At 35.0% G+C, this 15,384-nt stretch overlaps 1 protein-coding gene and 1 pseudogene across 1 annotated transcript; both read left to right on the forward strand.

Annotated features, from left to right (window-relative positions):
- The first annotated feature begins 8,416 nt into the window (after positions 1 to 8,416).
- LOC124943252 (pollen receptor-like kinase 4) lies at positions 8,417 to 11,076 on the forward strand. The gene is made up of 2 exons (XM_047483792.1): positions 8,417 to 10,394; positions 10,484 to 11,076. Exons 1-2 carry the CDS (start codon positions 9,320 to 9,322, stop codon positions 11,074 to 11,076), a joined length of 1,668 nt encoding a protein of 555 aa, XP_047339748.1. The 5' UTR covers positions 8,417 to 9,319.
- Positions 11,077 to 13,137: 2,061 nt separating this feature from the next.
- On the forward strand, positions 13,138 to 14,568 carry LOC124943253 (annotated as a pseudogene).
- Positions 14,569 to 15,384: the final 816 nt, after the last annotated feature.

The raw sequence follows: 15,384 nt of genomic DNA on the forward strand, positions 1-15,384 counted from the left end.
TTACATGATTAAAAATCCAAAAAAAAATTTCTCAATATTTTTCAACAAAGTTTTATCACATTGCTCAACGAATTATTGAAAGCATGATTTGAAGTGCACAAAGTCATCAAAAAAGCGTTTATACTTTCACTTTGTTGAGATGTGGACATCACTGCCCAAAAGTGACATTTAACATAAACATGTATCCATTTAGATCTTTCCAATAATAAAGAATACAACCAGTCATTATCTCTCAATTAAAAATATTCTATTAGTCTAATTCATTCGTCTTCGCATTGTTGAATAGTAATTGAGTTATATACAATGTTTTTCAGTCTATTCTTTATTAGTTTGTATTTAGCATGATTACCTAATTTTTTAAGAAGTTTCTTCATGATATAGCACAAATAAAAACAATGATGAGTTTTAGGAAATACCTAATGAATTGAATTTTCTATGCATCAACATTGATCTATAACTATGACATTTGGAGATCGATCAACCATACATGTCAATCAAGTTGCGAACAACCAAATGAAAGACTCTGAATCTTCACTTGATAATAGACCACATCCGAGTAAATTTGATTAACCATAATGATTGACCCTGAAAAATGGAGTAAAGGGCATGTCATAGCGAATAGCGAATAGTGAAATAAGTTATATCAAAAGTGATAACATCAGAGAAATACTCATAGGTAGTTATCCAAATTCCATCTTCCCAAAACATGTTTCTAATTTGGGATTTCTCATCTAAATCAACCAAGTAGAAAAAATTAAAATTTGTACTTTTCATTTTTAAGAAATAATTATTAAGTCCTTCACCATCCCCATTTCCTAACCTCAACCTTCGAGCTTCTGTAATAAAATTTACGCATGTTCTCTCATCAAAAGACAATTTATGATACCATCCATCTTCCACTACAATCGATTGAAACCTCTTGACCAAAGTTATTACAACTTCATCGTTTAATTCCAATCTTGTATTTGTGTTTGCGTCTAATACTTTGTAGTATCTAATATGTTGTGTCTTCTCAGGGCTTAATGTATGGTTATGCTTAAGACATACACTTATTATCATAAATTCCCCTTTATTTTGAATAATTACATTAATCTTAACTTTATTGGAGGTCTATGTTGTAAAATATTTTTCGACCTTGATAGTTTCATACCACTTTTGACATAAGCAATGGTGTAGTATTTTTGTTTGCCATCTTCACCATTTTTTGCCTCTACTTTGCAAATGTCGAATCTAGTTGATTGGACATATGATTTATAGAATTAGCAAAGTTCTTCTTAAGAGAAAATTATTATTCCAACATTTGGAATTTGTTTACGAAATGCTCATTCCAAGTTAGTCTAGAAGGTTTAACAAAGTCAAACTTTTTTACACAAAAAAGGTGATACACGTGACCTTATAAGGCACTCAACATGACCTTATAAGGCGTTGCACATGACATTATTAACTGAAAAAATTGAATATTTTTTGTAATAAAAAAAGTGTTGCACATGGAATGATAATGCGTTGCACATATTATGCGTTGCACGTTACACATTACAATGTTAGCTAAAAAAGTTAAATATTTTTTAAACAAAAAATTACTGCAGATGGCCTTATAAGGTGCTCACATGACATTATTAACTGAAAAAACTAAATATTTTTTTTAACAGAAAAAAAATGCACATGACATTATTAACTGAAAAAGCTAAATATTTTTTAATAGAAAAAAAATTGAACGGACAGAATCTATCCATCAAACTATAAAAGTAATAAAAACGGTATATTTCGATTTTAATGGACGATTTGTATAATAATTCATCTTCTACGACATTGTCTTTATTGTATTCCTGAACATGAAACCTTAAGAAATTTGTTATCTATACAAAAAAAAGTCTTATGTATAAATACACCTGAAAAATATACCATTTCTGTTAGGATTTGTATCTCCCAAATCCTACCAGCTTGAAAACAATCTGTAAAAACACAAGAAAGAAGAACACAAGAACACACAGATTTATAGTGGTTCACTCAAATTGAGCTACATCCACTTCAGCCACCACCAGATTTACTATGAAGAAGAAGAAGGAATACAGAGTTTTTGCCTCACACTTTATCTCTCTAGAATTCTGTCTCACCAATGTAAACCCTTAATAATCACATATTTATAAGGTAAACATTCAGGTAATAAACCTAAATAAATTTGGTTAGGCCCAAGCCCAAAACCAAAAAAAAGAAAACCCAATAAACTCTAATTAACAATGTAGAGTTTATTATAATTGTAGGCTCCATAACTCAACAATCTCCCACTTGGAGACTAACTTCATCATCTCTCGATCGGTAGTGGCTTTCCATTCGGTGTCTTAACGAAGAAGACCAACTGAAGTTGCACACAACTTCAGTTTCTCATTTGTCACAGCTTTCGTCAACATATCAGCTGGATTCTCACTCCCGGGAATCTTCTCAAGAGCTAATACTCCATCTTCTAAAGCTGACCGGATGAAATGATAACGAACCTATATATGCTTCGTCCTGCCATGATAAACAGGATTCTTTGCCAAATGAATGGCACTCTGACTGTCGCATCGCAACACACTTTCCTCGTAGTCTTGACCCAATTCTCGCAAAAAGGGTTGTAACCACATCATCTCCTTAGAAGCTTCTGTCACAGCAACATACTCTGCTTCACAACTAGAAAGAGCAACAATCTTCTGCAATTTTGATACCCAACTGATTAAAGTACCTCCCAGAGTATAAATGTACCCTGTTGTGCTCTTCCTACTATCAACATCACCACCATTGTCAGCATCAACATATCCTTCTAAACCCATATTAGACTTTCGAAAACACAAATCGAGACTCGTACTTCCTCTTAAGTATTGTAGTATCCACTTTACTGCTTCCCAATGTTGTCTACCCGGATTGCTCATGAATCTGCTAACAACTCCCACTGCATGTGCTAAGTCTGGTCTTGTGCAAACCATCGCATACATAATACAACCAATGGAAGAGGCATACGGAACAGTTGCCATGTAATTTTTCTCCTCCTCTGTTGAAGGCGACTGATCTTTAGATAGTCTGAAGTGACTAGCTAAGGGGCTAGTAACTGGTTTTGCATCATACAAGTTGAACCTGCTAAGAACTTTCTTTACATATTCTTCTTGTGAAAGCTTGAGAACTTCTTCATCCCTGAAAATTCTCATCCCAATGATTTGTTTTGCAGCACCCAAATCTTTCATTGCAAACTTTTCAGACAACTCTTTCTTAAGCTTGTTAATCTCATATAAGCTTGCTCCAGCAATCAACATGTCATCAACGTAGAGAAGAAGAATAATGTACGATTTATCAAACCTCTTGATATAGCAGCAATGATCAGCTTCACACCTCAAAAAATTGTTACTTTTCATGAAGCTATCAAACTTCTTGTACCATTGCCTTGGAGCCTGTTTCAAACCATACAGACTCTTCTAAAGCTTACACACAAGCTCATCTTTTCCTTTGATTTCAAATCCTTCTGGTTGTCGCATATAAATTTCTTCATCTAGATCACCATGAAGAAAAGCAGTTTTGACATCCATTTGTTGAAGATGAAGGTCTTCTTTCACAACCAAACTCAGAATAGTTCTAATTGTCATCAATTTAACTACTGGAGAGAAGATTTCATTGTAGTCAATACCTTCTTTCTGTTGAAATCCTTTCACAACCAACCTTGCCTTGTACCTCATAGTTTTATCATGTTCTTCTTTAATCCTGAAGATCCATTTGTTGTGAAGTGCTTTCTTTCCCTTTGGTAGCTCAGTGAGCTCCCAAGTCTGATTCAACATCAAAGAGTCCATCTCATCTTTCATTGCAGACTCCCACTTAACCGATTCATCAGATTGTATTGCTTCCTCATAGCATTCAGGTTCCCCTCTATCTGTCAACAAGATATAGTTTAGAGATGGAGACCACCTCTCAACTGGTTTTCGATTCCTTGATGATCTTCTCAACTGTATAACTGGTGTTTGCTGATTTACCTCTGGGGCCACGTTCTCAACGATTTCAACTTCAACAACACATTGTTCTTCTTCGACAACCGGTATATATTCAACTGAAAATTCTCTCAAATCGACTGTACCAGTCTCTTCCAACTTGGAATCACCACCTGATGTCTTCCCAACACAATCTTTGTAGAGAACCTGTTTATTGAAGATAACATTTCTGCTACGAATGATCTTCCGATTTTGATTATCCCAGAAACGATAACCAAACTCGATATCACCATAACCAATGAAAAAATATTTATTAGACTTTGGATCAAGTTTGCTCCTATCACATTCATTAATATGAACATATGATAAACAACCAAACACTTTCAAATAAGAAAGGTTTACCTTTTTATTGCTCCAAGCTTCTTCAGGAATTCTGAATTCAAGAGGAACAGAGGGTCCCCTGTTTATCAAATAGGAAGCAGTATTAATAGCTTCTGCCCAGAAGGTTTTAGGCAGCCCTGCATGCAATCTCATGCTTCTAGCACGCTCGTTCAATGTTCGATTCATTCTTTCAGCTACTCCATTCTCTTGAGGCGTTCGGGGAACAGTCTTCACCATACTGATCCCATTCTCAACACAATACTCTTTGAAATCTGAATTGATATATTCAACTCCGTTGTCGGATCTCAAGCACTTAACTTTCTGATTTGTTTCATTTTCAACCAAAGCCTTCCACTTCTTGAAAATAGCAAATACTTCAGACTTGTGCTTCATAAAGTAAAACCATACTTTTTTTGTTGAATCATCTATAAAAGTCACATAGTAGTATGATCCGCCAATAGAAGAAACAGGTGCAGGTCCCCACACATTAGTGTGTACCAACTCTAGTCTTTCTTTCTTGAACTCCTTCCCAGTTTTTAAGAAACTCACCCGTTTTTGTTTTCCAAGAATGCAGTTTTCGCACAATTGATGTTCAACAGACTTCAGTTCTGGAATCTGTCCATTCTTCAAAAGAATTTTCATCCCTTTTTCACTCATATGGCCCAACCTGCAATGCCACAACTCACTGTTCTTCGAGTCATCAACTACAGCAGCAACTGTTTCTCTGCAAGTTGAAGTTGTGTATAACGTTCCAGTTTTGTGACCTCGAGCAACAACAATTGCTCCTTTAGTCACCTTCGACGCACCATTTCCACAACTGAAATTGTGACCTTCTTCATCAAGTTGTGTAACAGAAATCAGATTGCGCATTAAACCTGGAATGTGTCTCACCTTAGTAATCTTCCAAACAGAACCATTTGCCATTTTCAATTCGATGTCACAAATGCCAACAATATCCAATGGCTCACCATCTGCGAGATAAACTTTCCCACAGTTTCCAGCCACATAGTTCTCCATTAATTCTTTGTGAGCAGCGGTGTGGAAAGACGCTCCTGAGTCCAAAACTCATGAATCTATCGGGCTATCAACAGACAGAAGTAATGCATCAGTGACAGATTCTGTAACAACGTTGGCTGCATCATTTTTATCATCACCATTTTTCTTCGGTGCTTTGTAGTTTCTCTTTAAATGACCCAGTTTACCACAATTCCAGCACTCAAATGTCCGCCCAGACTTGGACTGACTCCTCCTGCTCCTTGACATAGATCTGCTCTTACCTCGGTTGAAATTTCTATCATTACCTCTTCCCCTGTTTTCCACATTCAGAGCAGAACCTTTGAATGTTTCACCAGAATCAATTTTACGAATCTCTTCAGCAAGAATACGATCTCTAACTTCAACAAATTTCAGTTTAGCATTTCCAACTGAATTACTAATTTCTGCCCTCATAGGTTCCCAGCTATTTGGTAGAGATGCTAACAAAATCAGGGCACTAACTTCATCCCCAAAATCAATCTCAACAGATAGCAATTGATTCACAATTGTATTGAATTCATTCAAATGAGTAGTGACAGAAGTACCATCAACCATTCTTAAGTAAAAGAGTCTTTTCATTAAGTGTACCTTGTTGTTAGCAGATGGTTTCTCATAAATATCAGAAAGAGCTTTCATCAGACCCATGGTGGTCTTCTCCTTTGCTACATTGTGAGCAACTGTCTTGGCTAGCGTCAATCGGACAACTCCCAAAACCTGTCTATCAAGGAGTTTCCATTCAGCTTCATCCATCTTCTCTGGTTTCTCACTCAAAGGAACATGAAGCTTCTTTCCATAGAGATAATCTTCAATCTGCATTCTCTAGAAGGCATAATCTGTCCCATCAAATCTTCCAATTCCATGTCCTATACTGTTCTCACTTGCCATTGTTTCCAATGCTCAGATCTAGCCTAGCTGCTTTGATACCAGTTGTTAGGATTTGTATCTCCCAAATCCTACCAGCTTGAAAACAATCTGTAAAAACACAAGAAAGAAGAACACAAGAAACACAGATTTATAGTGGTTCACTCAAATTGAGCTACATCCACTTCAGCCACCACCAGATTTACTATGAAGAAGAAGAAGGAATACAGAGTTTTTGCCTCACACTTTATCTCTCTAGAATTCTGTCTCACCAATGTAAACCCTTAATAATTACATATTTATAGGGTAAACATTCAGGTAATAAACCTAAATAATTTTGGTCAGGCCCAAGCCCAAAACCAAAAAAAAGAAAACCCAATAAACTCTAATTAACAATGTAGAGTTTATTATAAGTGTAGGCTTCATAACTCAACAATTTCAACGAAAGTATTTGCATTCTTTGATTTCACGCAATGAATAAATATAGGGTTTTGGGTTTGGAGACGATTTTTGCCGGAGAAAATTGAAAGAGGAAGACAATTTGACGATAATGAGTGGTTAATGAATTTAGAGATTAATTTTTAATATCTCTCTCATTCAAACGTGGCGGCATACGTCGGATTCGTGACATTGTTTTCGTTATAATCTCGTTGTTTTTTATTTATCATAAATAAATAAGGTGTAAAATCATATTTTTTTTAATTTGTAAATTTAAATCATATTATTAATGAGCACTAATTGCGCCTACTATTTTGGTTTTTTGTCTAACTCGAGATTCAAGAAGAAGATAAGTTATGAGTCGAGTCGATTATCAAATCGAAAACTTTTTTCTATATGGTCGATTTTTGGCGTTACAACTTTTTTAATGACTTTGTTTGGTAGTAGTCTATGTTTAATATTAAATAAATTTTTGGTCAATTTTAAAAAATATATTTTTACACCTATAATAGTTTTTTTCTTCTAAAAAGTAAAAATTCAAAACTAAAACAAATAAAGGCGAAAAATGGATGTGCATTGGTTCTATTCATGAACACATAACCCTATTGTTTTGAGGTGGTACGCAACATCATTTATACATCTATTGATTTACATGCGAGCTTGTCAATGTGGAATAACAAATCGATACTTTGAGTGGTGATACGAGAGATCAACCTAGAATCTCGGGGTCAACTCTTTCCTTTGCGCGTGAGCTTTCTCTCTTTTGAGAAGGAGATCATTTAGGCGACGAGAGGGAAATCAATACACTAATTGACAATCAACTCCGCATCGAAAATTTGTCGACCATTGATAAATTCCTTCTAGATAGATGTAAGAGATAATCGTACCCTTAATCCCGTGCATTCTGTTTGCCAAATATTTTAAAACGATCTTATAAAATAACATAAAAAAAACTAATGAATGAGATTCAAGTTCATAGTCTTGTCCATCTCACGAAACGAATGAGTGTATAATTTCATATTTTATCCAAGATAAGAATCAATAAATATTTCAAAATCGTCATGATATTAACCTTAAGAAACGGTCAACTTTTCTAAAAACTCATATTAAAATTGTCGAGACCTTATCACTACCACTATCAATGATAGTCGCCTCCACCTCATCAACGTATAAACGAATTTCCAATACACATTTCTTATCAACCCTTATAAAGTCAAAACTGATGTCATCTATCATTGGTATGATGCAATTGTAAAAATATACCCTCGTAACACTCACAATAAATATCGAGTTAATAACGTTATTTTTATTTTTAACTTGTGCCTAAGAGATGTCATGGAAGATCATTTTTATCACGTTCACACATCTAAATCGATCTCCTAGCAACTCCCTCACTTGATGAGTCCAAAGAGAAACTTTCAAAATCGAAAGATTATGAGCTTTCTTCCATAGATCAAGATCTCAACCCTCAATCAAAGCAATACACGATCTCCACAAACTAACTTTTCAACAACTTACAAGCAAATTCTTAATTTAAAAGAAAAACTAATGAATGGGTAACCTAGCACAACCTAATTAGCCCGACACACCCCCTCAAAATAAAATTGTTCTTAGTCAACTATTTGTTCTTAAATCTTAAAGGAAAAATAGTACAAACATCCTTGACTCAATAGACGGCGATGGTAAAATGCATACAAACTATGAGTTTAGTGCTTTCTATTTGTATTTTATATTAAATTTTTATATATTTATATATGGAGAGAAGCTAGGAGAGGGTATTTAATTATAGATTGGAGAGAAGTGTTTTTTTCTTTTAATTGTCCAATTAAGTAAAATAGTTTGATAATGGGGTTTGAAATAAAAGCAATAAACAAACCATTGAAAGAATCAAAGGCCATCCTTAGATTTCTGAATCTCTCTTATCTCCCAATGATCTCAATCTCTCTTTAACCCCCCTTCCATAACCATTCCCGGGTTGTTTTTTCTCCTTTTTTCCTAATTGGCATGCATTGAGTTTGAGGAATTAAGATCAACAGAAGATAGAGAAAGGAACCCAAATCAAAATCCAACAATTCTGATATTCATAATCGATCCACAATGATCATCTTCATCATACCATCATCATCTTCATCCTCATCTGGTAGTACATTTATTAATTATCAAATCAATTTTCAATATACCACTTATGATCATTGAGGCCTGGAAGCCTTCTTCTTCTTCTTCTTGGTGGTGTGTGTTGTTGTTTTAGACCGCAGCTCTATCCTTTAATGGGCGCGCACAAGCAAGCCTTGCTTGTGCGCCTGTTGCGTGTTCTTCTGCTGTCGGCCACCACCATATTATTAACAACTGTAACAACAGATCAAGCTAAAATAGAGGTGCGGGCTGCTGCTCCCAGCACCTTAGATACTCTTATGACGTTCAAGTCTGGCCTAACTAACATTGGCACACAACTCGACAGCTGGAAATCCGATGGAGGTAAACAAATTCAACAAAATGATTATATCATTTGAACTAAACAAAAAGATTTGATTTTTTCACTATGATCAGGTCCTAACCCGTGCTCATATTCGTCGGGTAACAAGAAGACACGAAGCGTGGCAAGCTGGAAAGGCATCCTTTGCTATGACGGGGAAGTTTGGGGAATACAGCTCCCACACATGGGATTATCCGGAAAGGTTGATATAGATACGCTCTTGGGTTTACCCCGACTGAGAACAATCAGGCTTGATAACAACAGCCTCGATGGACCCTTGCCGGAATTTGGAAGGCTTGGGTCGTTGAAGTCTTTGTTTGTCAATAGGAACAAGTTTTCAGGCCAAATACCTGACAATGCCTTCGTTGGGATGGGTTCCATGAAAAAATTGGTGCTTTCCCATAATAGCTTTGTGGGTCCTGTTCCCACATCTGTTATTCAGTTGCCGAAGCTAACGGAGCTGAGGATTGAAGGGAATCAGTTTACTGGTCGGATACCTAATTTACAGCAGAAGAGTCTTACCCTTGTAAATGTTTCATACAACCATTTGGAGGGTCCAATTCCTCCTTCTATAGCCTCTATGCATGTCTCCTGCTTTACAGGAAACAATGATTTATGTGGGAAACCATTAGAATTGGTATGTGGAGCCACTCCAAAATGGAAAATAGCACTCATTGTCTTCATCTGTCTCTTGGCACTAGGGTTCCTTCTCTTAATAATCGCCGTCCTACATCAAAAGAAAAAGGATCGAACGCCAACATTAGGCAAAGTAGATTCATCATCCTACAGCAGCAAGAAAAGCGGAAGAGCAAGCAGCACAGTGGCAGTGGTCGGAACAGGAGGGAATTCATACGGAGACAGCGGTTCAGTATCAGGAGGAATGAGCAGAGGCGGCAGCGGCAGAGGAGGATCAGCTAACAGCAGAAAGGCAGAACAAGCTGGGAAATTATCATTCTTAAAAGACGATCGAACAAGATTCGATTTACAAGATCTACTTAGGGCATCGGCTGAGGTTCTTGGTAGCGGCAATTTTGGATCATCGTACAAGGCATTGCTAATGGATGGACAAGCTGTAGTGGTGAAGAGATTCAAACAAATGACTGCCATCAGTAGAGAAGAGTTTCACGAACATATGAGAAGAATCGGACGGCTTCAACATCCCAATTTACTACCATTAGTTGCTTACTATTACAGAAAAGAAGAAAAACTTCTAGTTTTCGATTACTTCCAAAACGGCAGCGTCGCCCGTCATCTTTACGGTATCTATTCATAATCATAACTTCAAACCCTAAATCATAAACCTAAACCCTAATTAGGGTTTACAAGCTTTTACATCATCATTATGCAGGCAATCATAACGAAGAACAGCCAGGACTAAACTGGCCGACACGACTGAAAATCGTAAAAGGAATGGCTAAAGGATTAGCTTACCTCCATGCAGAACTACCAAGTTTATCCGTCGCTCACGGCCATCTGAAATCATCAAACGTACTCCTAAACGATTCATTCGAACCGATGTTAATGGATTACGCACTCGTCCCTGCGGTTAATCCAGATCAAGCACCGCATCTATTAGTAGCATACAAGTCACCGGAATACGCAGAACACGGCCGAATCACGAAACAAACCGACGTTTGGAGCTTAGGGATACTTATACTAGAGATATTAACAGGAAAGTTTCCGGCGAATAACATGACGCAAGGAAAGAGTGGAAATCATCATGCAGAGTTGACAAACTGGGTTAGCTCGATAAAGAGACAATCGGAGAATTCGACGGCGAAATTGTTCGATCCAGATATGAAGGCGACGGCGGAGGAAGAGAAGGAGATGATGAAACTTCTGATTATCGGAGCAAATTGTTGTGAAACGGACGCCGGAAAAAGGTCGGAATTGAAGGATGTGATTCTAAAGATTGAAGAAATCAAAGATAGAGGAAGATGAAAACATTTTTGAAAATTTTAAAGTAAGATGGAGTTTTTGTTAATTATTATTATTTGTATGTTTTTTTTTTATTAGTATTACTATTTTATTATCAGATTCTAAGTTAATTATATTTTGGATTACTATATATATATATTTAAATTAATGGAATTCAGTTATATGTTTTTTTTTGTTGTTGATATGATATATATGGATATGTAATTAGGTTTATTATTAGTTAGTTAGCTTTAACTTAGCAATAGTTTAGTATTTGATGTAAAATGGAAATTCTTTTGTTTAATATTCTATTACTTTTATTATTTTAGGTTAGTATTGGATATATATATATATATATATATATATATATATATATATATATATATATATATATATATATATATATATATATATAATAAAGATTAATAAAAAAATCTAGGTGACATGATATACGCGTTCACATATTCTCTATACATTTTATATGAGTTTCTCTCTTCTATTATAATTACATATCCATAATGGGAAATTTGATGAAATGACCCTCATAAGTGCCATAATTCTAAAAAAGGCACGCGCCTGCTAATGTTTGCAAAATGGGACTTTTTGTCCTACGAAAAGTCAGAAATACCCATTGCACGCCTGATTTACCGCTCATTTACGAGAAATGTCATTCACACATTTTCATTTAAAATGTGTAAATTGATTAACGCGTTTTAAATGAAAATGCTTGAATGATATATTTCTGGCATTTGATATTTCTCGCATTTGGTATTTCTCGCATTTGATATTTCTCGCATTTGATGTTTTAGAAGTTATTATATTTCGTTTTCATATATTTTACACAATTCTTGCATATACGATTGAATAGACTACGAAAGAAGACGACTAGAGTTTCATATCAATTTACATTAGACTACGAAAGAAGACGATTGATGAATCTCTACGACTGCTAGGGGCGGAGCCAGGATGAAAAATTACGTGGGGCTGACTCCAACTTGTATCTCAGATTTAACTTTCTATGCTGCGCTTTTTTTTTCAATAAAATTTTACGATTATTAGAAGATGGAGACTCGTCATGCCCTCTCAATGCACACGCTTGCAAAGTGAGCCACCGAGTGTTTTCAATAGTTACTGTAAGCCGTAATCTGTTATTTTGTTTTTCATCTAAAGACTATGCATTTAGTACTTTGTCAATATGACAAGGATATTCATTAGATTATCAAGATATTCAATTGCCTTATTATGTGGTGAAATATTATATCCTATATGCATAACAAAAGAGCATCTATTCCATCATTAACTCGCTTTCAATATTTGAATTCATCTATTGTAAATGTAGGTTTTTGGGGTTGCTTATGTTCAAACAAGAAACATGGGAAACAAAAAGCAGCATCTTTCAAAGGAGAATATTCTAACCAAGTAATTTTCTTAAACTAATGACTTTGGAACCGTCGATTTTGATTTCCAAATTTGGTCGGCGGGTACTCATCCTTAATAGGTTGATATGACCCCATTTTGATATAAGCTCGTCTAATTTCATCCATTTGATTAAAAAGATATTTCTATATCGGAATACGTAATGCTGGATCAAATTAAGAGAACTTACATCAACATCAATTCTAGGAGATTTGTTAGGTTTTGAGCAGGGATATCAAATTCTTTATTTAAATACCGAATCAAACCAATTTAACTATTTTAACTTGTTTATTAATATTAATTTATACTTTCTTATAAATTTTTGAAATAGTTTAAAATTAAGAAATATAAAACACTATTATTATATAAATATAATTTTAAAATAAATAATAATATAATTAAAGGTGAGGCTAGGGTTTGATCACCTAACCTCATGTTCATAGTTTAGTTACATAGCCAACTGGGCTAAGAGTCATGTCAAAAATATATATATATAATGTTTTATTTTAATATTTTAATTTAGGTGGGTCTGGAGCCCACCCTAGCCCATGCGTGGCTCTGCCCCTGGCGACTGCGATTCTACAAGGAATAGAAAGAGAGAAATGAAACATGTGGTAGGAATGGTGGTTTCAAACAAGATGCAGAAATCGATAGTGGTGGTAGTGGCGTATGCTTCTCAAGGTTATAATTCTCGGCAACAGCGGGTAAGACCTAAAAACACCTACAATTTCAACCATTCGAATCATTTACTTGAGATATCATGTTGACTGCTTGTAGATCTGAAACATTTACTTTCTGAATTTTGTCAAAACATGCCCGTCTGTATAATTTCAACTTTTGATTTCGTTTGTATATTAAGGTTCGAGGTTTGGATTTGCTGACATGGATATATCTTTCATCTTCTTCTGGTAGGTCGGGAAGACGTCATTGATGAATCAATAAGAATCACGTGGAGCCCTACATTCTGATGATGATTTCTTTTGTTGAAGTTCTTGGATGTATTTCTTTGTCCAGTGTTTTATTTATTGCTTCGACTCTGTAGGTATGTGAATCGTAAGTTTAACAATCAGTATAAGGCTACCATTGGAGCTGATTTCCTTACTAAAGAAGTTCAGCAGTTTGAAGTTTGAAGGCAGAGCCTTCACTTTGCAGGTCAGCTTTCTTCACTATTAGATTTTGATTGGATTATTTAATTGGTATGTAATGTCAACACTAGATTCTTTTTTTCAAGATCCTAAAACACATTAAAAGAATGTATTTGGTGGCCACAAAAGGATAATGAGGTTAAATTTCGTGTCATTTTCTTTAGGGTTTAACAACGGGATTCAAACACCTAATGATTTGCAATGAACAAAATGTTTATGTTGAATATGCCAATATGGTCCTATATACTTGATATAATGGCTAGATGATAATTTCTATTCATTTTTCTTTTTTTAATAAGTTAAACATGGAAATGTCAGTTTGATGATGGACTAAATGTCTCACTTCTACTTCCAATTTTTATTACACAAGTTGTTATACATTTAATTTCTCAATATTCTTAGTATAGTAATCAATCACTACAGATATGGAACACAGTAGGACAAGAAAGGTTCCAAAGACTTGGCGTGACTTTTTATCGAGGGGCTGATTGTTGTGTTCTCGTCTATGATGTTAATGTGATGAAGTCGTTTTTGCTTCATGTACTAACTATTTTGGTTACAAAATTCATAAATTTACTAAACTAACTATTTTGTTCATTTTTTGGGGTCTTTTAGGCTAGCCCACATGACCCTGAGAACTTTCCATTTGTGGTCCTAGGAAACAAGGTAGATGTTGATGGTGGCAACAACAGGGTGGTATGTTTGAATCATTTAACTTAAAATATTTCCTGACTTATTTTGGATACAAATCATTGTATACATACTGCTCTCTGAATTTCAGGTTTTAGGGAAGAAAGCAAGGGCATGGTTCGCTTCTAAGGGTAACATACCTTATTTTGAGACTTCTGTAAAAGATGGCTTGAATGTTGAAGTTGCGTTTGAGTGTATAGCTAAAAATGTTCTGGAAAATGAGATAAATTATGAAGCATGTACATTTCTTCAATGTGTTCTTTAATATTGCATTTATCCACAATTCAATTGTGTTTTCAATTATAAGACCTTATGTCTTTTAGGACATTATTTGTATTGGGTTACATGTACTTGATTTTATAATTACATTTACACCTTCCTTCCCCACACTAGTCCATATCACAACCATAATCCAGATGATGTCAACTTCTATTCTTTCATAGTATTATCACATCCACCAGACACCAGCTTCTGAATAAAAGGGGCGCAAGAAACTGATGTTACTCCTAAAGGATGAGCATGCTCTATCATGGAATTATCCCAACCACCGTCGGATCTAGAAGTGAAAATTGAGATGTTTCCATCTGAAGATCTCAAACCAGACACAATCCGAATTCATTAGGAGCCTAAGCAATTGAGTTCAGAGATGATTTATGGTCTGTGAATACATGTGCCTGAGCCCACTCGTTCTAATTGCCTTCTTTCCATATTATTACTCTACCGTTGTATCTGCATCTTTGTATATTTATCAGTTGAAAGGATTTTTAGACCATATTATTTTGTTTTAAAGATCTTTTTCTTTGCAAATAAATTTTTGAAGAGTACCAATACTGTATAAATTTCAGAATATGCTAATACAAACTTTTCATTTGTAAAGTAAAAAATAAACTGAGACAGAAACAATAAATTCTTACACTGCATTAAAATCAAAGAAAATTTTGAATGAATAGAGCCTTCAAATTTCTATATAAGTTAGTTCCTAGTTCACAAGGCATCGCGAGCAGCAATTCTACTTACAATGGCATCAACTATAGAGGATATCCCCAGTTCGAGTCTAGATATTTTGTAGTACTGAGAAAGA

Source organism: Impatiens glandulifera, chromosome 6, assembly GCF_907164915.1.
Source record: "Impatiens glandulifera chromosome 6, dImpGla2.1, whole genome shotgun sequence".
Lineage (NCBI taxonomy): Eukaryota > Viridiplantae > Streptophyta > Magnoliopsida > Ericales > Balsaminaceae > Impatiens > Impatiens glandulifera.

Excerpts from the sequence above, each read along its gene's own strand:
- LOC124943252 (XM_047483792.1), top strand. The coding sequence starts at position 9,320 with ATGGGATTATCCGGAAAGGTTGATATAGATACGCTCTTGGGTTTACCC. Across the intron at positions 10,395-10,483 it reads CGTCGCCCGTCATCTTTACG|GCAATCATAACGAAGAACAG; the intron begins GTATCTATTCAT and ends ATCATTATGCAG.